Source organism: Oncorhynchus mykiss, chromosome 1, assembly GCF_057628025.1.
Source record: "Oncorhynchus mykiss isolate SJ-2025 chromosome 1, ASM5762802v1, whole genome shotgun sequence".
Taxonomy (NCBI): domain Eukaryota; kingdom Metazoa; phylum Chordata; class Actinopteri; order Salmoniformes; family Salmonidae; genus Oncorhynchus; species Oncorhynchus mykiss.
In genome coordinates this window covers 1748124-1774045 of record NC_143022.1, presented here as the reverse complement: position 1 = coordinate 1774045, position 25922 = coordinate 1748124, and the positions used below count along the sequence as shown (strand labels likewise).

The window sequence follows — 25922 nt, the reverse complement described above, 5'->3', positions numbered from 1 at the left end:
ACCATGGGGCTGCTGAAAGCAGTGTGTTGGGTAATAATGGAGTAGTAAGTACCATGGGGCTGCTGAATGCAGTGTGTTGTAGTAAGTACCATGGGGCTGCTGAGTGCAGTGTGTTGAGTAATAATGGAGTAGTAAGTACCATGGGGCTGCTGAATGCAGTGTGTTGTAGTAAGTACCATGGGGCTGCTGAATGCAGTGTGTTGTAGTAAGTACCATGGGGCTGCTGAATGCAGTGTGTTGAGTAATAATGGAGTAGTAAGTACCATGGGGCTGCTGAATGCAGTGTGTTGTAGTAAGTACCATGGGGCTGCTGAAAGCAGTGTGTTGGGTAATAATGGAGTAGTAAGTACCATGGGGCTGCTGAATGCAGTGTGTTGTAGTAAGTACCATGGGGCTGCTGAATGCAGTGTGTTGTAGTAAGTACCATGGGGCTGCTGAAAGCAGTGTGTTGGGTAATAATGGAGTAGTAAGTACCATGGGGCTGCTGAATGCAGTGTGTTGTAGTAAGTACCATGGGGCTGCTGAATGCAGTGTGTTGAGTAATAATGGAGTAGTAAGGACCATGGGGCTGCTGAATGCAGTGTGTTGAGTAATAATGGAGTAGTAAGTACCATGGGGCTGCTGAATGCAGTGTGTTGTAGTAAGTATCATGGGGCTGCTGAATGCAGTGTGTTGTAGTAATAATGGAGTAGTAAGTACCATGGGGCTGCTGAATGCAGTGTGTTGTAGTAAGTACCATGGGGCTGCTGAATGCAGTGAGTTGAGTAATAATGGAGTAGTAAGGACCATGGGGCTGCTGAATGCAGTGTGTTGGGTAATAATGGAGTAGTAAGGACCATGGGGCTGCTGAATGCAGTGTGTTGAGTAATAATGGAGAGGTAAGTACCATGGGGCTGCTGAATGCAGTGTGTTGAGTAATAATGGAGTAGTAAGTACCATGGGGCTGCTGAATGCAGTGTGTTGTAGTAAGTACCATGGGGCTGCTGAATGCAGTGTGTTGAGTAATAATGGAGAGGTAAGTACCATGGGGCTGCTGAATGCAGTGTGTTGAGTAATAATGGAGTAGTAAGTACCATGGGGCTGCTGAATGCAGTGTGTTTGGACAGGATGCTGGCCCTCTTGGCTTCGGCCCGGCTGCCAGTCCTGCGGTGGGACTTGGTGCTCTGGGAGCGCAGCACCACCTTGGCAGCACTCTGGTTGCTGGTGACGCTGTCCCGTCTGGGCAAGGTGCCACTGTGGGACGTACAGTCCTCCTCCTCTGAGTCCACCAGGTCCTGGTACATGGCCAGACGCCTCGCTGGGGAGGACAGACAACACAGAATATTATAATACATAGCTGCTACTAGAATCCAAACTTCCTCAATCCTAGATAAACAACAACAGTGTGATCTAGCAGACTGCAGTGTGAGATGGGTTATATTCATTAGGTCACGCAACGTAACACGTTTACATTTTTTTGCAGTTAGTCCCACCCTGTTTCATTCTGTTTAGTGTCTAATGAATACACCCCAGGCCTCCCTCACTGTTCACGTCGTGAGAGTACTATCTTCTAACCCTACAGTACGGTCTCACCGTAACCCTACAGTACTGTCTCACCGTAACCCTACAGTACTATCTTCTAACCCTACAGTACGGTCTCACCGTAACCCTACAGTACTGTCTCACCGTAACCCTACAGTACTATCTTCTAACCCTACAGTACGGTCTCACCGTAACCCTACAGTACTGTCTCACCGTAACCCTACAGTACTATCTTCTAACCCTACAGTACGGTCTCACCGTAACCCTACAGTACTGTCTCACCGTAACCCTACAGTACTATCTTCTAACCCTACAGTACAGTCTCACCGTAACCCTACAGTACTATCTTCTAACCCTACAGTACGGTCTCACCGTAACCCTACAGTACTGTCTCACCGTAACCCTACAGTACTATCTTCTAACCCTACAGTACGGTCTCACCGTAACCCTACAGTACTGTCTCACCGTAACCCTACAGTACTGTCTCACCGTAACCCTACAGTACTATCTTCTAACCCTACAGTACGGTCTCACCGTAACCCTGCAGTACTATCTTCTAACCCTACAGTACGGTCTCACCATAACCATACAGTACTATCTTCTAACCCTACAGTACTATCTTCTAACCCTGCAGTACTATCTTCTAACCCTACAGTACGGTCTCACCGTAACCCTACAGTACGGTCTCACCGTAACCCTACAGTACTATCTTCTAACCCTGCAGTACTATCTCACCATAACCCTACAGTACTATCTTCTAACCCTACAGTACTATCTTCTAACCCTACAGTACGGTCTCACCGTAACCCTGCAGTACTATCTTCTAACCCTACAGTACGGTCTCACCATAACCCTGCAGTACTATCTTCTAACCCTACAGTCTCACCGTAACCCTACAGTACGGTCTCACCGTAACCTTACAGTACTATCTTCTAACCCTACAGTACCGTCTCACCGTGACCCTACAGTACAGTCTCACCGTAACCCTACAGTACAGTCTCACCGTAACCCTACAGTACTATCTTCTAACCCTACAGTAGTCTCACCGTAACCCTACAGTACTATCTCACCGTAACCCTACAGTACTATCTTCTAACCGTAACCCTACAGTACTATCTTCTAACCCTACAGTACGGTCTCACTGTAACCTTACAGTACTATCTCACCGTAACCCTACAGTACTATCTTCTAACCGTAACCCTACAGTACTATGTTCTAACCCTACAGTACCGTCTCACCGTAACCCTACAGTACAGTCTCACCGTAAGCCTACAGTACTATCTTCTAACCCTACAGTACGGTCTCACCGTAACCCTACAGTACAGTCTCACCGTAACCCTACAGTACTATATTCTAACCCTACAGTACGGTCTCACCGTAACCTTACAGTACTATCTTCTAACCCTACAGTACCGTCTCACCGTAACCCTACAGTACAGTCTCACCGTAACCCTACAGTACTATCTTCTAACCCTGCAGTACTATCTTCTAACCCTACAGTACAGTCTCACCGTAACCCTACAGTACTATCTTCTAACCCTACAGTACGGTCTCACCGTAACCCTACAGTACAGTCTCACCGTAACCCTACAGTACTATATTCTAACCCTACAGTACGGTCTCACCGTAACCTTACAGTACTATCTTCTAACCCTACAGTACCGTCTCACCGTAACCCTACAGTACAGTCTCACCGTAACCCTACAGTACTATCTTCTAAACCTGCAGTACTATCTTCTAACTCTACAGTACAGTCTCACCGTAACCCTACAGTACTATCGCACCGTAACCCTACAGTACTATCTTCTAACCGTAACCCTACAGTACTATCTTCTAACCCTACAGTACGGTCTCACCGTAACCTTACAGTACTATCTCACCGTAACCCTACAGTACTATCTTCTAACCGTAACCCTACAGTACTATGTTCTAACCCTACAGTACTATCTTCTAACCCTACAGTACGGTCTCACCGTAACCCTACAGTACTATCTTCTAACCCTACAGTACAGTCTCACCGTAACCCTACAGTACTATCTTCTAACCCTACAGTACGGTCTCACCGTAACCCTACAGTACTATCTTCTAACCCTACAGTACTATCTTTTAACCCTACAGTACGGTCTCACCGTAACCCTACAGTACGGTCTCACCGTAACCCTACAGTACTATCTTCTGACCCTACAGTACTATCTTTTAACCCTACAGTACGGTCTCACCGTAACGCTACAGTACGGTCTCACCGTAACCCTACAGTACGGTCTCACCGTAACCCTACAGTACTGTCTCACCGTAACCCTACAGTACTGTCTCACCGTAACCCTACAGTACTGTCTCACCGTAACCCTACAGTACTATCTTCTAACCCTACAGTACGGTCTCACCGTAACCCTACAGTACTGTCTCACCGTAACCCTACAGTACTGTCTCACCGTAACCCTACAGTACTATCTTTTAACCCTACAGTACTGTCTCACCGTAACCCTACAGTACTGTCTCACCGTAACCCTACAGTACTGTCTCACCGTAACCCTACAGTACTGTCTCACCGTAACCCTACAGTACTGTCTCACCGTAACCCTACAGTACTGTCTCACCGTAACCCTACAGTACTGTCTCACCGTAACCCTACAGTACTATCTTCTAACCCTACAGTACGGTCTCACCGTAACCCTACAGTACTATATTCTAACCCTACAGTACGGTCTCACCGTAACCCTACAGTACTATCTTCTAACCCTACAGTCCGGTCTCACCGTAACACTACAGTCCGGTCTCACCGTAACCCTACAGTCCGGTCTCACCGTAACCCTACGGTCTCACCGTAACCCTACGGTCTCACCGTAACCCCACGGTCTCACCGTAACCCCACAGTCTCACCGTAACCCCACAGTCTCACCGTAACCCCACAGTCTCACCGTAACCCCACAGTCTCACCGTAACCCCACAGTCTCACCGTAACCCCACAGTCTCACCGTAACCCCACAGTCTCACCGTAACCCCACAGTCTCACCGTAACCCCACAGTCTCACCGTAACCCCACAGTCTCACCGTAACCCCACAGTCTCACCGTAACCCCACAGTCTCACCGTAACCCCACAGTCTCACCGTAACCCCACAGTCTCACCGTAACCCCACAGTCTCACCGTAACCCCACAGTCTCACCGTAACCCCACAGTCTCACCGTAACCCCACAGTCTCACCGTAACCCCACAGTCTCACCGTAACCCCACAGTCTCACCGTAACCCCACAGTCTCACCGTAACCCCACAGTCTCACCGTAACCCCACAGTCTCACCGTAACCCCACAGTCTCACCGTAACCCCACAGTCTCACCGTAACCCCACAGTATGGTCTCACCGTAACCCCACAGTCTCACCGTAACCCCACAGTCTCACCGTAACCCCACAGTCTCACCGTAACCCCACAGTCTCACCGTAACCCCACAGTCTCACCGTAACCCCACAGTCTCACCGTAACCCCACCACCGTAACCCCACAGTCTCACCGTAACCCCACAGTCTCACCGTAACCCCACAGTCTCACCGTAACCCCACAGTCTCACCGTAACCCCACAGTATGGTCTCACCGTTGGCATCATGACTATACTCCACCCCGGCCACCGTACATCTCCTGAACACCATCTTGTTCTCTGTGAGTGTTCCGGTCTTGTCAGAGAAGATGTACTGCATCTGCCCAAGGTCTTCGGTGATGTTCAGAGCTCTACACTGCAGATGAGAGTCAGTCTCCTCATCGTACAGGTCTTGGTCCTGATGGATGAAATACACCTGACAGATCTTCACAATCTCTATGGACACGAACAGCGAGACGGGGATCAGGACCTAAAGACGGAAGAGATTCTGTTACAGACAAAGACGTATTTTGGAGGGAGACAACAACAAGAGCAGGAAACCCAACACAGTCATGTATAGCTCTGACAGGACAGATTACAGAGTCTGAGAAAGTGTTCCAAATGGAACCCTATTCCCTACATAGTGCACTACTTTAGACCAGAGCCCTGTTCCCTACATAGTGCTCTACTTAGGACCAGCGCCCTATTCCCTACATAGTGCACTACTTTAGACCAGCGCCCTATTCCCTATATAGTGCACTACTTAGGACCAGCGCCCTATTCCCTACATAGTGCACTACTTCAGACCAGCACCCTATGGACCATTTGGGCAACATCCTCTGTCTTTGGTGGAAACATTGTAAAAATCATTGTGGTGACTTGTAACTGACAGGGATGTGAAGGGAGACATCTACATTGGAAGAAAAGTATGTGAACCATTTGGAAGAACCTGGATTTCTGCATACATTTGACATAAAATGTGATCTGACCATCTAAGTCACAACAGACACACAGTGTGCTTAAATTAATAACACACAAATTGTATTTCTCGTCTATATTGAATACATAATTTAAACATTCACAGTGTAGGTTGGGAAAAGTATGTGAACCCCCCTAGGCTAATGACTTCTCCAAAAGCTAATTGGAGTCAGGAGTCCGCTAACCTGGAGTCCAGTCATTGAGACGAGATTGGAGATGTTGGTTAGAGCTGACCTGCCCCATACCAAACACTCACAAAATTTGAGTTGGCTATTCACAAGAAGCACTGCCTGGTGTGAGCCATCCATCGAACAAAAATAGATCTAAGATTAAGAAGGAGGGTCAACCAGTTATTAAATCCAAGGGTTCACATACTTCTCCCACCCTGCACTGTGAATGTTTACACGGTGTGTTCAGTAAAGACATGAACATATAATTGTTGGTGTGTTATTAGCTTAAGCACACTGTGTTTGTCTATTGTTCTGACCTAGATGAAGATCAGATCAAATGTTAAGACCAATTTCAGCAGAAATCCAGGTGATTCCAAAGGGTTCGCATACCTTTTCTTGCCAATGTATCTGATCAACACATTTAGGAACAGGAGAGAAAATACCACAGATTCCATTTCACACAAAAACAGAGCTTTGTGGGAGACTAAGCTTGAGGTGTCTTGTGACTGACAAGGTTGTAGACGGAGACATTTACGTGACTAACACCTTAAGACATAGACAACATCGTCATATGTAACTCCGATAGAAGACGTACATTTATCTGGAGACATTTATTGAACTTTGTGCTGCTGGTACATGGGGACATTAAGGGTTCTACCATACTAAGGGGACATTAAGGGTTCTACCATACTAAGGGGACATTAAGGGTTCTACCATACTAAGGGGACATTAAGGGTTCTACCATACTAAGGGGACACTTAGGGTTCTACCATACTAAGGGGACATTAAGGGTTCTACCATACTAAGGGGGCATTAAGGGTTCTACCATACTAAGGGGGCATTAAGGGTTCTACCATACTAAGGGGACATTAAGGGTTCTACCATACTAAGGGGACATTAAGGGTTCTACCATACTAAGGGGACATTAAGGGTTCTACCATACTAAGGGGACATTAAGGGTTCTACCATACTAAGGGGACATTAAGGGTTCTACCATACTAAGGGGACATTAAGGGTTCTACCATACTAAGGGGGCACAGTTTATAGGTAGAAACTGAGCTGCACTTTGTTGGCGACCCCTCCCACTCTCTACACCCTCAGTTGCAGAGGCGTCCCTCTGGCCGGCGCTTCAGAATGCCCGTGGCCAAGAAGAAACATTCACTGTAGCCAGAATTTTTAGCACCCTAACAACCGCTCATTCGGATTACAAATGCAATATATATTTATGCATAGATGTCTTTCTCTGTAGTCTCTGTTGAAACCACTCAATCCGTCTATGGGGAGTAGTTTGGTGTAATTCTCTGGTTGTCCACCAGGGGTCACAGTGTCCTTAGTTATAGGCTTTTTTGTCTTGGAGTGTTCTTAGAATGGATACTTAGAATGGATACCACACGGTGGTGAGGGGGAAATGATCTACACTCTCGTCTTTGGTTGAATGTCCTAGACTACTGTACATACCCAGTTGCAGACTGAATGTTTGGTCTAGTGTCTTTACCTTCTTCAATCGTCGAGAGTTTCAGAGGGTCTTAGCCACCACGCTGTCTGATCTTGTAGTTTTGACCATTTCAGCGTGTGGACCACATCCTCACGTTCTCTGGTCTCAATGGTTGATTATTCAGGGTACAGCTAACACTACTTTACATGCCGGCATGTTTTGGTCTAATGTAAATGTCGTTAGCGAGACCTTTTAAGCACTCTGGTCGGAAAGGCGGTTCCATCATGTTGACATGAACTCTGAGCTCACGTGGTCGTCGCTACTGACTGGGCACAAGTTTCCATGTAACACAATTCTCATTTAGAAGGCTAAGAGTGGCTACTTTGAAGAATCTCAAATATATTTTGATTTGTTGAACAATGTTTTTGGTTACTACATGATTCCATATGTGTTATTTCATAGTTTTGATGTCTTCATTATTATTCTACAATGTAGAAAATAGTAAAAATAAAGAAAAACCCTTGAGTGGGTGTGTCCAAACTGTTGACTGCTACTGTATGACCTTCTCTATCTAATGCAGTTGGAACAGTGGTCGGTTGTGAGTGAATACATCAATGTCCTCTATGTTGTTCGTTTATACGATGGGACTGAATTTAAATGTGGATGGGATCCTTTTAATGGAAGGTGATGCAAAAGGATAAATGTCCAACCTGGATGGACAATAAAGTTCTATTCTATCCCTAACCTACTGCCAAATGTATGCTCATACTAGAGAGACATATTTCCCTCAGATTACCCAGACCCACTCAGACCTTAGAAAACAAATCCAATTTTGATAAACTCCCATATTTATTGGGTGAATCACAGCAGCAAGATGTGCCCTGTTGCCACAAGAAAAGGTCAACCAGTGAAGAACAAATATTTGCACGCACAATTTTTCCGTTTTTGATTTGTTAAAAAAGTTTGAAATATCCAATAAATGTCGTTCCACTTCATGATTGTGTCCCACTTGTTGTTGATTCTTCTCAAAAAAATACAGTTTTATATCTTTATGTTTGAAGCCTGAAATGTGGCAAAAGGTCGCAAAGTTCAAGGGGGCCGAATACTTTCGCAAGGCATTGTATGCATAGTCACTTTAACCATATCTACATGTACATACTACCTCAATCAGCCTGACTAACCGATGTCTGTATATAGCCTCTCTACTGTATATAGCCTCTCTACTGTATATAGCCTCTCTACTGTATATAGCCTCTACTGTATATAGCCTCTCTACTGTATATAGCCTCTACTGTATATAGCCTCTACTGTATATAGCCTCTACTGTATATAGCCTCTACTGTATATAGCCTCTACTGTATATAGCCTCTACTGTATATAGCCTCTACTGTATATAGCCTCTCTACTGTATATAGCCTCTCTACTGTATATAGCCTCTCTACTGTATATAGCCTCGCTACTGTATATAGCCTCGCTACTGTATATAACCTCTCTACTGTATGAAGCCTCGCTACTGTATATAACCTCTCTACTGTATATAGCCTCTCTACTGTATATAGCCTCTCTACTGTATATAGCCTCTCTACTGTATATAGCCTCTCTACTGTATATAGCCTCTCTACTGTATATAGCCTCGCTACTGTATATAACCTCTACTGTATATAGCCTCTCTACTGTATGAAGCCTCGCTACTGTATATAGCCTCTCTACTGTATATAGCCTCTCTACTGTATATAGCCTCTCTACTGTATATAGCCTCTCTACTGTATATAGCCTCTCTACTGTATATAGCCTCTCTACTGTATATAGCCTCTCTACTGTATATAGCCTCTCCTGTATATAGCCTCTCCTGTATATAGCCTCTCTACTGTATATAGCCTCTCTTTTTACTGTTGTTTTATTTCTTTACCTACTTATTGTTCACCTAATACCTTTTTTGCACTATTGGTTAGAGCCTGTAAGGAAGCGTTTCACTGTAAGGTCTACTACACCTGTTGTATTCAGCATTTCACTGTAAGGTCTACTACACCTGTTGTGTTCAGCATTTCACTGTAAGGTCTACTACACCTGTTGTATTCAGCATTTCACTGTAAGGTCTACTACACCTGTTGTGTTCAGCATTTCACTGTAAGGTCTACTACACCTGTTGTATTCAGCATTTCACTGTGAGGTCTACTACACCTGTTGTATTCAGCATTTCACTGTGAGGTCTACTACACCTGTTGTATTCAGCATTTCACTGTAAGGTCTACTACACCTGTTGTATTCAGCATTTCACTGTAAGGTCTACTACACCTGTTGTATTCAGCATTTCACTGTAAGGTCTACTACACCTGTTGTATTCAGCATTTCACTGTAAGGTCTACTACACCTGTTGTATTCAGCATTTCACTGTGAGGTCTACTACACCTGTTGTATTCAGCATTTCACTGTAGGGTCTACTACACCTGTTATATTCAGCATTTCACTGTAAGGTCTACTACACCTGTTGTATTCAGCATTTCACTGTGAGGTCTACTACACCTGTTGTATTCAGAATTTCACTGTAAGGTCTACTACACCTGTTGTATTCAGCATTTCACTGTAAGGTCTACTACACCTGTTGTATTCAGCATTTCACTGTAAGGTCTACTACACCTGTTGTATTCAGCATTTCACTGTAAGGTCTACTACACCTGTTGTATTCAGCATTTCACTGTGAGGTCTACTACACCTGTTGTATTCAGCATTTCACTGTAAGGTCTACTACACCTGTTGTATTCAGCATTTCACTGTAGGGTCTACTACACCTGTTGTATTCAGCATTTCACTGTGAGGTCTACTACACCTGTTGTATTCAGCATTTCACTGTGAGGTCTACTACACCTGTTGTATTCAGCATTTCACTGTGAGGTCTACTACACCTGTTGTATTCAGAATTTCACTGTAAGGTCTACTACACCTGTTGTATTCAGCATTTCACTGTAAGGTCTACTACACCTGTTGTATTCAGCATTTCACTGTAAGGTCTACTACACCTGTTGTATTCAGCATTTCACTGTAAGGTCTACTACACCTGTTGTATTCAGCATTTCACTGTAAGGTCTACTACACCTGTTGTATTCAGCATTTCACTGTGAGGTCTACTACACCTGTTGTATTCAGCATTTCACTGTAAGGTCTACTACACCTGTTGTATTCAGCATTTCACTGTAAGGTCTACTAAACCTGTTGTATTCAGCATTTCACTGTAAGGTCTACTACACCTGTTGTATTCAGCATTTCACTGTAAGGTCTACTACACCTGTTGTATTCAGCATTTCACTGTAGGGTCTACTACACCTGTTGTATTCAGCATTTCACTGTGAGGTCTACTGCACCTGTTGTATTCAGCATTTCACTGTGAGGTCTACTACACCTGTTGTATTCAGCATTTCACTGTGAGGTCTACTACACCTGTTGTATTCAGCATTTCACTGTAAGGTCTACTACACCTGTTGTATTCAGCATTTCACTGTAAGGTCTACTACACCTGTTGTATTCAGCATTTCACTGTAAGGTCTACTACACCTGTTGTATTCAGCATTTCACTGTAAGGTCTACTACACCTGTTGTATTCAGCATTTCACTGTGAGGTCTACTACACCTGTTGTATTCAGCATTTCACTGTAAGGTCTACTACACCTGTTGTGTTCAGCATTTCACTGTAAGGTCTACTACACCTGTTGTATTCAGCATTTCACTGTGAGGTCTACTACACCTGTTGTATTCAGCATTTCACTGTAAGGTCTACTACACCTGTTGTATTCAGCATTTCACTGTGAGGTCTACTACACCTGTTGTATTCAGCATTTCACTGTGAGGTCTACTACACCTGTTGTATTCAGCATTTCACTGTGAGGTCTACTACACCTGTTATATTCAGCATTTCACTGTATATTCAGCGCACGTGACAAATAAACATTGATTTGATTTATTCTTAATGTGTTGTACACTCAGTGTATGTTTTCCATGCCAATTAAAGCCCATTGGTCGAGAGGGAGTGAGAGCGAATTGAATAGAATAGAGAGGGCGTACCTGAAAGACGATGATCATGGTGAGGAAGAGATAGACGGCAGACAGGACAGGTGACAGCTCGGCTCCTTCAGGACTAAGGACATCAAACACGGGTCTCTTATCTCCGTACTGATACATCCACAAGCCATGACCTAACACAACAAGGTCAAAGGTCATTATAGACTAACTACATCCACAACCCTGGAGAATCAACAGGTCAATTAGGTCAAATCAATTAAATCAAATTCAGGTCAGGTCATGACAGCTAGAAAAGAAGTGGCCTTGTTACAGGCTGTTATGTATATATTCTACGTCCATGTTTGTGGCCTTGTTACAGGCTGTTATGTATATATTCTACGTCCATGTTTGTGGCCTTGTTACAGGCTGTTATGTATATATTCTACGTCCATGTTTGTGGCCTTGTTACAGGCTGTTATGTATATATTCTACGTCCATGTTTGTGGCCTTGTTACAGGCTGTTATGTATATATTCTACGTCCATGTTTGTGGCCTTGTTACAGGCTGTTATGTATATATTCTACGTCCATGTTTGTGGCCTTGTTACAGGCTGTTATGTATATATTCTACATCCATGTTTGTTGATTGAGTTTAAACACTGTTTCCCCTGCTTGTTCAATGAACCATAAACAATTAATGAACATGCACCTGTGGAACGGTCGTTAACACACTAACAGCTTACAGACGGTAGGCAATTAGGGTCACAGTTATGAAAACTTAGGACACTAAAGAGGCCTTTCTCCTGACTCTAAAAAAGACCAAAAGAAAGATGCCCAGGAGCCCAGCTCATCTGTGTGAACATGCCTTAGGCATGCTGCAAGGAGGCATGAGGACTGCAGATGTGGCGAGGGCAATAAATTGCAATGTCCGTACTGTGAGACGCCTAAGACAGCGCTACAGGGAGACAGGACGGACAGCTGATCGCCCTCGCAATGGCAGACCACGTGTAACAACACCTGCACAGGGTCAGTACATCCAAACATCACACCTGCAGGACAGGTACAGGATGGCACCAACAACTGCCCGAGTTACACCAGGAACGCACAATCCCTCCATCAGTGCTCAGACTGTCCACAATACGCTGAGAGAGGCTGGACTGAGGGCTTGTAGGCCTGCTGTAAGGCAGGTATTTATCAGACATCATCGGCATCAACGTCGCCTATCAGTGCTCAGACAGAGAGGCTGGACTGAGGGCTTGTAGCCATGTTGTAAGGCAGGTCCTCACCAGACATCACCGGCAACAACGTCGCCTATGGGCACAAACCCACCATTGCTGGACCAGACAGGACTGGCAAAAAGTGCTCTTCACTGACGAGTCACGGTTTTGTCTCACCAGGGGTGATGGTCGGATTTGCGTTTATCGTCAAAGGAATGAGCGTTACACCGAGGCCTGTAATCTGGAGCGGGATCTATTTGGAGGTGGAGGGTCCGTCATGGTCTGGGGCGGTGTGTCACAGCATCATCGGACTGAGCTTGTCATTGCAGGAAATCTCAACGCTGTGTGTTACAGGGAAGAAATCCTCCTCCCTCATGTGGTACACTTCCTGCAGGCTCATGTTACTTTGGATTTTGACCCCCCCCCATTGTTCAGGGACAAAATCAATAACTTGCTCAGTTTAGGTCTCAGTTATTTGAAAGTCAGTTAAGAACATTCTTATTTTCAATGACGGCCTAGAAACAGTGTGTCAACTGCCTTGTTCAGGGGCAGAACGACAGATTTGAACCTTGTCTGCTCGGGGATTTGAACTTGCAACCTTTTGGTTCCTAGTCCAACGCTCTAACCACTGCCGCTGTTGTACCCTGCCGCTGTTGTTGAATCTTGTTATGTTCATGGAAATATTTACACCTGTTAAGTTTGCTGAAAATAAACGCAGTTGACAGTAAGAGGACGTTTCTTTTTTTTTGTTTGTTGCTGAGTTTAATAACGTCCCGTATGTTGGAACTCTTTCAAAAACAGGAGTCCGTTTTGTAGAGGACATCCTCAACGTGCCAATAGATTTCCACAGGACTGTCTGACTTAAACCCCTTCAGCTCTTTGGGGAACGTAGTTTACCTCACAGCGGTACTATATTGCGATACGTACCGATAGCAGAGAGCAGGCACATGACCAATAGGATGATGACGCACCAGCCCACGTCCACGTTCATCTGTTTCTCCAGTTTACTGCGTTTGTAGCGAGGGCCGTTGTTGTTCAGCATGGCTTTAGTCTCATGACCTACAACACAACTGGCTGTTAACATACAGTTCATACAGTACAGGGCCAGAATCCACAAAGCAGCTCAGAGTAGGTGCTGGTCTCAGATCAGTTTTCCTTCTAGATCATAATGAATAGGATTATATGGACAGATCTTAGATCAGTTTTCCTTCTAGAGCATAATCAATAGGATTATATGGACAGATCTTAGATCAGTTTTCCTTCTAGATCATAATGAATAGGATTATAGGGACAGATCTCAGATCAGCACTCCGCCTCAGACACTATGGATATGGAGCCAGACAGGGTGCGAAACAGAGGCTCCTCCTCTCCTTGCTCGCTTCTAAACCCCATTGGAGGAGATGATCGGTCAAGGTCGCGCCTCTCAAACCTTTTCCTCCAATGCGTTTTGAGAAGGAGGTGAGAGGATGAGAGGAACTGAGGAAAGACTCCTTTGAGAGAGAGCCAGGGTGTATATCGGGCTGCCTTACCTCCTTGACCGTGTCCTCCAATGCATTGTGATTGGGAGGTAAGGAGGTAAGGAGGTAAGGAGAAAGGAAAGAGCCGGGGTGTTTACCTGCGTAGATGACGATCCCCACACACTCCTCTGTATTGCGGATGGTACAGCCCCTCAGCAGCAAGTTGTCTTTGTACAGGCCATCTCTCCTTCCACTGCGATGGGTACTGTTCACAGACAAGATACAGAGCATTCAATATCACTGGATGACTAGGAGACACAAAATGTACATATGATCAATTCCTCTAGAATAATCTGCATATTATAAAAAGACCTTTGACTGCAAAGGTACCATCAACACGTAACATTCCTCTGAACTCAGACCACCTGTGTGTGTGTTGCACTGAACAGCTCGATAGATCTTCATGCTGCAATGCATTGTGGTCTTTCCTTAGAAGGCACTTAACACTGTAGAGGCTATAGTAGTCAGTAACACTATAGAGGCTATAGTAGTCAGTAACACTATAGAGGCTGTAGTAGTCAGTAACACTGTAGAGGCTGTAGTAGTCAGTAACACTATAGAGGCTGTAGTAGTCTATCACTATAGAGGCTGTAGTAGTCAGTAACACTATAGAGGCTGTAGTAGTCAGTAACACTGTAGAGGCTGTAGTAGTCAGTAACACTATAGAGGCTGCAGTAGTCAGTAACACTATAGAGGCTGTAGTAGTCAGTAACACTGTAGAGGCTATAGTAGTCAGTAACACTATAGAGGCTGTAGTAGTCAGTAACACTATAGAGGCTGTAGTAGTCAGTAACACTGTAGAGGCTATAGTAGTCAGTAACACTATAGAGGCTGTAGTAGTCAGTAACACTATAGAGGCTGTAGTAGTCAGTAACACTATAGAGGCTGTAATAGTCAGTAACACTGTAGAGGCTATAGTAGTCAGTAACACTATAGAGGCTGTAGTAGTCAGTAACACTATAGAGGCTGAAGTAGTCAGTAACACTATAGAGGCTGTAATAGTCAGTAACACTATAGAGGCTGTAATAGTCAGTAACACTGTAGAGGCTATAGTAGTCAGTAACACTATAGAGGCTGTAGTAGTCAGTAACACTATAGAGGCTGTAGTAGTCAGTAACACTATAGAGGCTGTAATAGTCAGTAACACTGTTCTCTACAGTAACTCTATAGAAGCTGTAGTAGTCTATCACTATAGAGGCTGTAGTAGTAAGTAACACTATAGAGGCTGTAGTAGTCAGTAACACTATAGAGGCTGTAGTAGTCAGTAACACTGTAGAGGCTGTAGTAGTCAGTAACACTATAGAGGCTGTAGTAGTCAGTAACACTATAGAGGCTGTAGTAGTCAGTAACACTGTAGAGGCTGTAGTAGTCAGTAACACTATAGAGGCTGTAGTAGTCAGTAACACTGTAGAGGCTATAGTAGTCAGTAACACTATAGAGGCTGTAGTAGTCAGTAACACTATAGAGGCTGTAGTAGTCAGTAACACTATAGAGGCTGTAATAGTCAGTAACACTGTAGAGGCTATAGTAGTCAGTAACACTATAGAGGCTGTAGTAGTCAGTAACACTATAGAGGCTGTAGTAGTCAGTAACACTATAGAGGCTGTAATAGTCAGTAACACTGTTCTCTACAGTAACTCTATAGAAGCTGTATTAGTCAATAACACTGTAGAGCCTGTAGTAGTCAGTAACACTATAGAGGCTGTAATAGTCAGTAACACTGTAGAGACTGTCGTAGTCAGTAACACTATAGAGGCTGTAGTAGTCAGTAACACTATAGAGGCTGCAGTAGTCAGTAACACTATAGAGGCTGTAGTAGTCAGTAACACTATAGAGGCTGTAATAGTCAGTAACACTGTTCTCTACAGTAACTCTATAGAAGCTGTATTAGTCAATAACACTGTAGAGGCTGTAGTAGTCAGTAACACTATAGAGGCTGTAGTAGTCAGTAACACTATAGAGGCTGTAGTAGTCAGTAACACTATAGAGGCTGTAGTAGTCAGTAACACTATAGAAGCTGTAGTAGTCAGTAACACTATAGAGGCTGTAGTAGTCAGTAACACTATAGAGGCTGTAGTAGTCAGTAACACTGTTCTCTACAGTAACTCTATAGAGGCTGTAGTAGTGGTGGTAGTAATGGTAGTGGTAATGGTGGCAATGGAAATAGTAATGGTAGTAATGGAAGTAATGGTGGTAATGTTAGTGGTAGTAGTAATGGAAGTAATGGTGGTGGTAATGGTAGTAGTAATGGTAGTAATGGTGGTGGTAATGGTAGTGGTGGTGATGGCAATGTAGTATTAATGGTAGTAGTGGTGGTGGTGATAGTGGTGGTAGTGATAGTGATAGTGGTGGTAGTGGTAGTGAGATAGTAGTGGTGGTAGTGATAGTGGTGGTGGTGATGGTGGTGATAGTGATAGTGGTGATAGAGGTGGTGATGGTAGTGGTGGTGGTAGTGATCGTGGTGATAGTGGTGGTGGTAGTGATAGTGATAGTGGTGGTGATAGTGGTGATAGTGATAGTGGTGGTGATGGTAGTGGTGGTGGTAGTGATAGTGGTGATAATGGTGGTGGTAGTGATAGTGATGGTGGTAGTGATAGTGGTGATAGTGATAGTGGTGATAGTGATAGTGATAGCGGTGGTGATAGTGATAGTGGTGGTGATAGTGATAGCGGTGGTGATAGTGATAGCGGTGGTGATAGTGATAGTGGTGGTAGTGATAGTGGTGGTGATAATGATAGTGGTGATAGTGATAGTGGTGATAGTGATAGTGGTGGTAGGGGTGGTAGTGGTAGGGGTGGTGGTGGTGGTAGTGATAGTGGTAGTGGTGATAGTGATGATAGTGATAGTGGTGATAGTGATAGTGGTGGTGATGATAGTGAGAGTGGTGGTGATGATAGTGATAGTGGTGGTGATGATAGTGAGAGTGGTGGTGATGATAGTGATAGTGGTGATAGTGGTGGTGATAGTGATAGTGGTGGTGTTGATAGTGATAGTGGTGGTGGTGATAATGATAGTGGTGGTGTTGATAGTGATAGTGGTGGTAGTGGTGGTGGTGGTGATAGTAATAGTGGTGATGGTAGTGATAGTGGTAGTGATAGTGGTAGTAGTGATAGTGGTGGTGGTAGTGGTGGTGGTAGTTGTGGTAGTGATAGTGGTGGTAGTGATAGTGGTGGTAGGGGTAGGGGTGGTGGTGGTGGTAGTGGTGGTAGTGGTAGTGATAGTGGTAGTGGTGATAGTGGTGGTAGTGATAGTAGTGGTGATGATAGTGATAGTGGTGGTGATAGTGGTGGTGGTGATAGTGATAGTGGTGGTGGTGATAGTGATGGTGGTAGTGATAGTGATGGTGGTAGTGATAGTGGTGGTGATAGTGATAGCGGTGGTGATAGTGATAGCTGTGGTGATAGTGATAGCGGTGGTGATAGTGATAGCGGTGGTGATAGTGATAGTGGTGGTGATCGTGATAGTGGTGATAGTGATAGTGGTGATAGTGGTAGGGGTGGTAGTGGTAGGGGTGGTGGTGGTGGTGGTAGTGGTGGTAGTGATAGTGGTAGTGGTGATAGTGATGATAGTGATAGTGGTGGTGATGATAGTGATAGTGGTGATAGTGGTGGTGATAGTGATAGTGGTGGTGTTGATAGTGATAGTGGTGGTAGTGGTGGTGGTGATAGTAATAGTGGTGATGGTAGTGATAGTGGTAGTAGTGATAGTGGTGGTGGTAGTTGTGGTAGTGATAGTGGTGGTAGTGATAGTGGTGGTAGGGGTGGTAGTGGTAGGGGTGGTGGTGGTGGTAGTGGTAGGGGTGGTAATGATAGTGGTAGTGGTGATAGTGGTGGTGATAGTGATAGTGGTGGTGATAGTGGTGGTGGTAGTGATAGTGATGGTGGTAGTGATAGTGGTGATAGTGATAGTGGTGGTGATAGTGATAGCGGTGGTGATAGTGATAGCTGTGGTGATAGTGATAGCGGTGGTGATAGTGATAGCGGTGGTGATAGTGATAGCGGTGGTGATAGTGATAGTGGTGGTGATAGTGATGATAGTGATAGTGGTGATAGTGGTAGGGGTGGTAGTGGTAGGGGTGGTGGTGGTGGTGGTAGTGGTGGTAGTGATAGTGGTAGTGGTGATAGTGATGATAGTGATAGTGGTGGTGATGATAGTGATAGTGGTGATAGTGGTGGTGTTGATAGTGATAGTGGTGGTGTTGATAGTGATAGTGGTGGTGTTGATAGTGATAGTGGTGGTGTTGATAATGATAGTGGTGGTAGTGGTGGTGGTGATAGTAATAGTGGTGATGGTAGTGGTGGTAGTGATAGGGGTAGTAGTGATAGTGGTGGTGGTAGTGATAGTGGTGGTAGTGATAGTGGTGGCAGGGGTGGTAGTGGTGGTAGTGGTAGGGGTGGTAGTGATAGTGGTGATAGTGATGATAGTGATAGTGGTGGTGATGATAGTGATAGTGATAGTGGTGGTGGTGATAGTGATAGTGGTGGTGGTGATAGTGATGGTGGTGATAGTGATAGTGGTGGTGATAGTGGTGGTGGTGGTGATAGTGATAGTGATGGTGGTGATAGTGATGGTGGTGATAGTGATGGTGATGATAGTGGTAGTAGTGGTGGTGGTGGTGATAGTGGTGGTGATAGTGATAGTGGTGGTGGCGAAAGTGATAGTGGTGGTGGTGATAGTGATAGTGGTGGTGATGATAGTGATAGTGGTGGTGGTGATAGTGATAGTGGTGGTGGTGATAGTGATAGTGGTGGTGGTGATAGTGGTGGTGGTGATAGTGGTGATATGATAGTGGTGGTAATGATAGTGGTAGTTGTGGTAGTGGTGGTGATAGTAATAGTGGTGATGGTAGTAGTGATAGTGTTAGTAGTGATAGTGGTGGTGGTAGTGGTGGGGGTGGTAGTGATAGTGGTGGTAGTAATAGTGATGGTGGTAGTGGTGGTAGTGATAGTGGTGGTAGTGGTGGTAGTGATAGTGGTGGTGGTAGTGGTGGTAGTGATAGTGGTGGGAGTGGTAGTGATAGTGGTGGTAGTGATAGTGGTGGGAGTGGTAGTGATAGTGGTGGTGGTGGTGGTGATAGTGATAGTGGTGGTAGTGGTAGGGGTGGTAGTAATAGTGGTGGTGGTAGTGGTGGTAGTGATAGTGGTGGGAGTGGTAGTGATAGTGGTGGTAGTGATAGTGGTGGGAGTGGTAGTGATAGTGGTGGTAGTGATAGTGGTGGGAGTGGTAGTGATAGTGGTGGTGATGATAGTGGTAGTGGTGGTGGTGGTAGTGGTGGTGGTAGTGGTGGTAGTGATAGTGGTGGGAGTGGTAGTGATAGTGGTGGTAGTGATAGTGGTGGGAGTGGTAGTGATAGTGGTGGTGGTGGTGGTGATAGTGATAGTGGTGGTAGTGGTAGGGGTGGTAGTAATAGTGGTGGTAGTGGTAGTAGTGGTGGTGATAGTGGTGGTGGTGATAGTGATAGTGGTGGTGATGATAGTGATAGTGGTGGTGGTGATAGTGATAGTGGTGGTGGTGATAGTGATAGTGGTGGTGGTGATAGTGGTGGTGGTGATAGTGGTGATATGATAGTGGTGGTAATGATAGTGGTAGTTGTGGTAGTGGTGGTGATAGTAATAGTGGTGATGGTAGTAGTGATAGTGTTAGTAGTGATAGTGGTGGTGGTAGTGGTGGGGGTGGTAGTGATAGTGGTGGTGGTGGTGGTAGTGATAGTGGTGGTAGTAATAGTGATGGTGGTAGTGGTGGTAGTGATAGTGGTGGTAGTGGTGGTAGTGATAGTGGTGGTAGTGGAAGTGGTGATAGTGGTAGGGGTGGTGGTGGTGATAGTGATAGTGGTGGTGATGATAGTGGTAGTGGTGGTGGTGGTAGTGGTGGTGGTGGTGGTAGTGATAGTGGTGGGAGTGGTAGTGATAGTGGTGGTAGTGATAGTGGTGGGAGTGGTAGTGATAGTGGTGGTGGTGGTGGTGATAGTGATAGTGGTGGTAGTGGTAGGGGTGGTAGTAATAGTGGTGGTGGTAGTGGTGGTAGTGATAGTGGTGGTAGTGGTAGTAGTGGTGGTGATAGTGGTGGTGGCGATAGTGATTGTGGTGGTGGTGATAGTGATAGTGGTGATAGTGATAGTGATGGTGGTGATAGTGATGGTGGTGATAGTGATAGTGGTGGTGATGATAGTGGTAGTTGTGATAGTGGTGGTGATAGTAATAGTGGTGATGGTAGTGGTGGTAGTGATAGTGGTAGTAGTGATAGTGGTGGTGGTAGTGGTGGGGGTGGTAGTGATAGTGGTGGTGGTGGTGGTAGTGATAGTGGTGGTAGTAATAGTGATGGTGGTAGTGGTGGTAGTGATAGTGGTGGTAGTGATAGTGGTGGTAGTGGTAGGGGTGGTGGTGGTAGTGGTAGTGGTGATAGTGGTAGGGGTGGTGGTGGTGATAGTGATAGTGGTGGTGATGATAGTGGTAGTGGTGGTAGTGGCGGTAGTGATAGTGGTAGTAGTGATAGTGGTGGTGGTAGTGGTGGTAGTGATAGTGGTGGGAGTGGTAGTGATAGTGGTGGTGGTGGTGGTAGTGATAGTGGTGGTAGTGATAGTGGTGGTAGTGGTAGGGGTGGTGGTAGCGGTGGTAGTGATAGTGGTGGTAGTGGTAGTGGTAGTGGTAGTGGTGATAGTGGTGGTAGTGGTGGTGGTAGTGATAGTGGTGGTAGTGGTAGTGGTGTTGGTAGTGATAGTGGTGGTAGTGGTAGGGGTGGTAGTGATAGTGGTGGTGGTAGTGGTGGTGGTGGTAGTGGTGGTAGTGGTAGTGATAGTAGTGGTGGTAGCGGTGGTAGTGATAGTAGTGGTGGTAGCGGTGGTAGTGATAGTAGTGGTAGTGGTAGTGGTGGTGGTAGTAGTGGTGGTGGTAGTAGTGGTGGTGGTAGTAGTGGTAGTAATGGTAGTGGTTATGGTGGTAATGGTATTGGTAATGGTGGTAATGGTAGTGGTAATGGTGGTAATGGTAGTGGCACCCTATTGCCTATATAGTGCACAGGGTCTAAAGTAGTGCACTACTGTATATAGGGAATAGGGTGCCACTTGAGACATCGTGTGCGGGTCAGAAACATCCATTCCTCCAGTTAGTTTGATTCCAGTTCCTAATCAACTTTTACCCACCATCATCTCTGCACAATGCAGAAAGAGCAACTGGAACGGATAACCAGATGAAGTAGTTTTTATCCATATGATGTCCATATGATGTCTATCAATATTAAAATAACCTCTCTCTGTAATAAAAAGACAAGACACGATGAAGAAGAAGAGTAGGAGAAGAGTATAAGTTGAGTAGTATAAACGTAAGAGAATGAAGGCGTACTCACATGTAGCCACGGAACCTGGCCAGGTCATTGTTAGGCTTCTCACATTCTATGAGGCTGTTGTATTTGGACGGGTCAAAATCACAATCCTGTAGAACAATACACATTTTACTTAGTAATTCTGTCCTTTATTAAAAACAACTAACCTCTGATATATGCACGTCTATTCATCAATAAACCACATCTCTTCTGTAGGTCATTTCATTTTCATTGATTTCTAAAAGGAATCCAAAATGTGTACAAGTGAGAGTGAAATCGAGGCAGAGTCGTCAGAACCAGAGAAAACAGGCCTGTATTCACAGAGTCCTAGAGAAGGAGTGCTGATCTAGGATCAGGTACTCCCTGTCCATATAATCATATTTATTATGATCCCAGATAAAACTGATCCTGAATCAGCACTCATACTCAGACTGTGAATACAGCCCCTGGTCTCTCAGATGGTAAAGGTTATATAGGGTAGAAGAGGAATCGTCATGACCAAAGCATTCTTATCAAATCGGTGTGAGACCTGAGCAAACAATAAAGCTAGTGTCAGTGTACCGAGAAGCTTGTCAAAATGCAACGCTAGTCTGTGTGGAATGTTGGTTCACATGGACAGCATCATTAGGTTCTAGAATCTTCATGTCAGAGGTCGACTCTATGGTTACGTCTTAAAATGCCCAGTTTAGTCAAAAATGTGATTTGCCTGTGTCTTACTGTGAAAATGACAATGCCCTTGTTTAGTGTAAGAGCTGTTTGAAAGGACTACCTGAATTGTCAGCCTGTTTTGATTGGAGGGAGTTTTCGCTTGCCTGGTGACATCACCATGCGGTAAATTTGTAATAGACCAATAAGAACTGTGCCAATAACAGCTAGTTTTCATTATTTCCCCTTCCCTCTCAGACCACTTCCAGACAGTCCTAGCAAAACTCTTTCTTGAGAAATCGCTCTTTGCTAAGAAGCGATTTGTTTATTTTTTTACATTTTAATTGAAAAACAAAGTTACATAATTGTTACCCAGAAATGATTTGATATTAAGATAAAAACGTCTGCAACTTTAAAATGGTACCCTATTCCATTTAGTGTGGGGGGGGGGGGGGGGGGGGGTAGAAGTAGTCTCTTCATCACATTGGAGTGAGCTACAGTCAACTCCCAAACAAATAATATTTTAGTTATGGCGAGACAATACAGGTGGATGTGACTTTTTCACACCTTTGTAGGACTGTAACGGACATGTAATTTTGGATGACGGTAATCGGCCAGCCAAATGACCACGGGCATCGTAATACCCATTCAGACTGCATGTAAAATGAGATTGAAACCAAATGAATAGAACGGGAATTCCCTTTCAAGTCAATGATGTCATAATGGGTGGACAGGCGGCCATCGTGAGTGTACCGAAGCAGGAAGTCAAATCCATGCTGTGATTTGTTGATTCAACTCAACTAACATTACATTGGACGAGCCACATCAGTTTGTTTTTTTTAAATCACTTGAATGAACATTCTACATTACCATGGAAATTATTGCATCACAATACCAGGCAGCCATTGAGCGTGTACCCATGAGTTTACAAGGCAAATTTCCAAGGTTAGAGGTTACAACTTTCAAGCCCATTCTATTCATTCTAATTCTGTGTGTGTTGCAGCTACTGCTGCATTGTGGGGCACATTGCCTATGCCGCGGAAGACGTGCTTTCTTGTTTCAGCAAGGAGAAACAAAGTTTCATCAAGGTGTTAAAATCCACTCCAATTTAATTTGTCACATGCTTGATAAACAACAGGTGTAGAGTAACAATGAAATGGTACTGACGGGCCCTTCTCAACACTGCAGAGAGAAATAATATAGAAAAATAATAATAAACAAGTATAACTCATAATAATAAATACACAGTGAGTAACGATAACATGGTAATATACACAGAGTACCAGGTAATAGCATGGCTCTATACAGGGAGTACCAGGTAATAACATGGTTATATACAGGGAGTACCAGGTAATAACATGGTTATATACAGGGAGTACCAGGTAATAACATGGCTATATACAGGGAGTACCAGGTAATAACATGGTTATATACAGGGAGTACCAGGTAACAACATGGTTATATACAGGGAGTACCAGGTAACAACATGGTTATATACAGGGAGTACCAGGTAACAACATGGTTATATACAGGGAGTACCAGGTAATAACATGGTTATATACCGGGAGTACCAGGTAATAACATGGTTATATACCGGGAGTACCAGGTAATAACATGGTCATATACCGGGAGTACCAGGTAATAACATGGTTATATACCGGGAGTACCAGGTAATAACATGGTTATATACCGGGAGTACCAGGTAATAACATGGTTATATACCGGGAGTACCAGGTAATAACATGGTTATATACCGGGAGTACCAGGTAATAACATGGTTATATACCGGGAGTACCAGGTAATAACATGGTTATATACCGGGAGTACCAGGTAACAACATGGTTATATACAGGGAGTACCAGGTAACAACATGGTTATATACAGGGAGTACCAGGTAACAACATGGTTATATACAGGGAGTACCAGGTAATAACATGGTTATATACCGGGAGTACCAGGTAATAACATGGTTATATACCGGGAGTACCAGGTAATAACATGGTTATATACCGGGAGTACCAGGTAATAACATGGCTATATACAGGGAGTACCAGGTAATAACATGGCTATATACAGGGAGTACCAGGTAATAACATGGTTATATACAGGGTACCAGGTAATAACATGGTTATATACAGGGCGTACCAGGTAATAACATGGTTATATACAGGGCGTACCAGGTAATAACATGGTTATATACAGGGCGTACCAGGTAATAACATGGTTATATACAGGGCGTACCAGGTAATAACATGGTTATATACAGGGCGTACCAGGTAATAACATGGTTATATACAGGGCGTACCAGGTAATAACATGGTTATATACAGGGCGTACCAGGTAATAACATGGTAATATACACAGAGTACCCGGTAATAACATGGTTATATACACAGAGTACCCGGTAATAACATGGCTATATACACAGAGTACCAGGTAATAACATGGCTATATACAGGGAGTACCAGGTAATAACATGGCTATATACAGGAAGTACCAGGTAATAACATGGCTCTATACACAGAGTACCAGGTAATAACATGGCTCTATACACAGAGTACCAGGTAATAACATGGCTCTATACAGGGAGTACCAGATAATAACATGGCTATATACAGGGAGTAACAGGTAATAACATGGCTATATACAGGAAGTACCAGGTAATAACATGGCTATCTACAGGAAGTACCAGGTATTAACATGGCTCTATGCAGGAAGTACCAGGTATTAACATGGCTCTATGCAGGAAGTACCAGGTAATAACATGGCTATTTACAGGAAGTACCATGTAATAACATGGCTATATACACAGAGTACCAGGTAATAACATGGTGATATACACAGTACTGAATCGATGTGAAGGGGAGTGAGGTAGATATGTACATATACTGTAACTAGGAATTAAGTGACTAAGCAACATGATAGATAATACACAGTAGCAGCAGTGTGTGATGAGTCAACAGGATAGATAATACACAGCAGTAGCAGTGTGTGATGAGTCAACAGGATAGATAATACACAGTAACAGCAGCGTGTGATGAGTCAACAAGATAGATAATACACAGTAACAGCAGCGTGTGATGAGTCAACAAGATAGATAATACACAGCAGTAGCAGTGTGTGAGGAGTCAACAGGATAGATAATACACAGCAGTAGCAGCGTATGTGATGAGTCAACAGGATAGATAATACACAGTAGCATATGTGAGGAGTCAACAGGATAGATAATACACAGTAGCAGCAGCATGTGATGAGTCAACAGGATAGATAATACACAGTAGCATATGTGAGGAGTCAACAAGATAGATAATACACAGTAGCAGCAGTGTGTGATGAGTCAACAGGATAGATAATACACAGCAGTAGCAGTGTGTGATGAGTCAACAGGATAGATAATACACAGCAGTAGCAGCGTATGTGATGAGTCAACAGGATAGATAATACACAGCAGTAGCAGCGTATGTGATGAGTCAACAGGATATATAATACACAGTAGCAGCAGCATGTGATGAGTCAATAGGATAGATAATACACAGTAGCAGCAGCGTATGTGATGAGTCAACAGGATAGATAATACACAGTAGCATATGTGAGGAGTCAACAGGATAGATAATACACACCAGCAGCAGTGTGTGATGAGTCAACAGGATAGATAATACACAGTAGCAGCAGCGTATGTGATGAGTCAACAGGATAGATAATACACAGTAGCATATGTGATGAGTCAACAGGATAGATAATACACAGTAGCAGCAGTGTGTGATGAGTCAACAGGATAG

General features: G+C 44.3%; 2 protein-coding genes across 2 annotated transcripts in view; one reads left to right on the top strand and one right to left on the bottom strand.

Annotated features, from left to right (window-relative positions):
- LOC149985338 (uncharacterized) overlaps nt 1–25922 on the top strand; it is a 175620-nt gene that overhangs the window by 115410 nt on the left and 34288 nt on the right. The gene's annotated exons all lie outside the window — the stretch shown is intronic.
- Nucleotides 1–25922, bottom strand: part of atp10a (ATPase phospholipid transporting 10A) — a 146013-nt gene that overhangs the window by 93631 nt on the left and 26460 nt on the right. The window contains exons 3-8 of the mRNA XM_090229608.1: nt 21523–21608; nt 14280–14386; nt 13592–13723; nt 11512–11642; nt 5110–5362; nt 1074–1297 (exon numbers count right to left, since the gene is read on the bottom strand). Of these exons, the coding sequence (XP_090085734.1) occupies nt 1074–1297; nt 5110–5362; nt 11512–11642; nt 13592–13723; nt 14280–14386; nt 21523–21608 (933 nt within the window). The remainder of the gene's footprint in view (nt 1–1073; nt 1298–5109; nt 5363–11511; nt 11643–13591; nt 13724–14279; nt 14387–21522; nt 21609–25922) is intronic.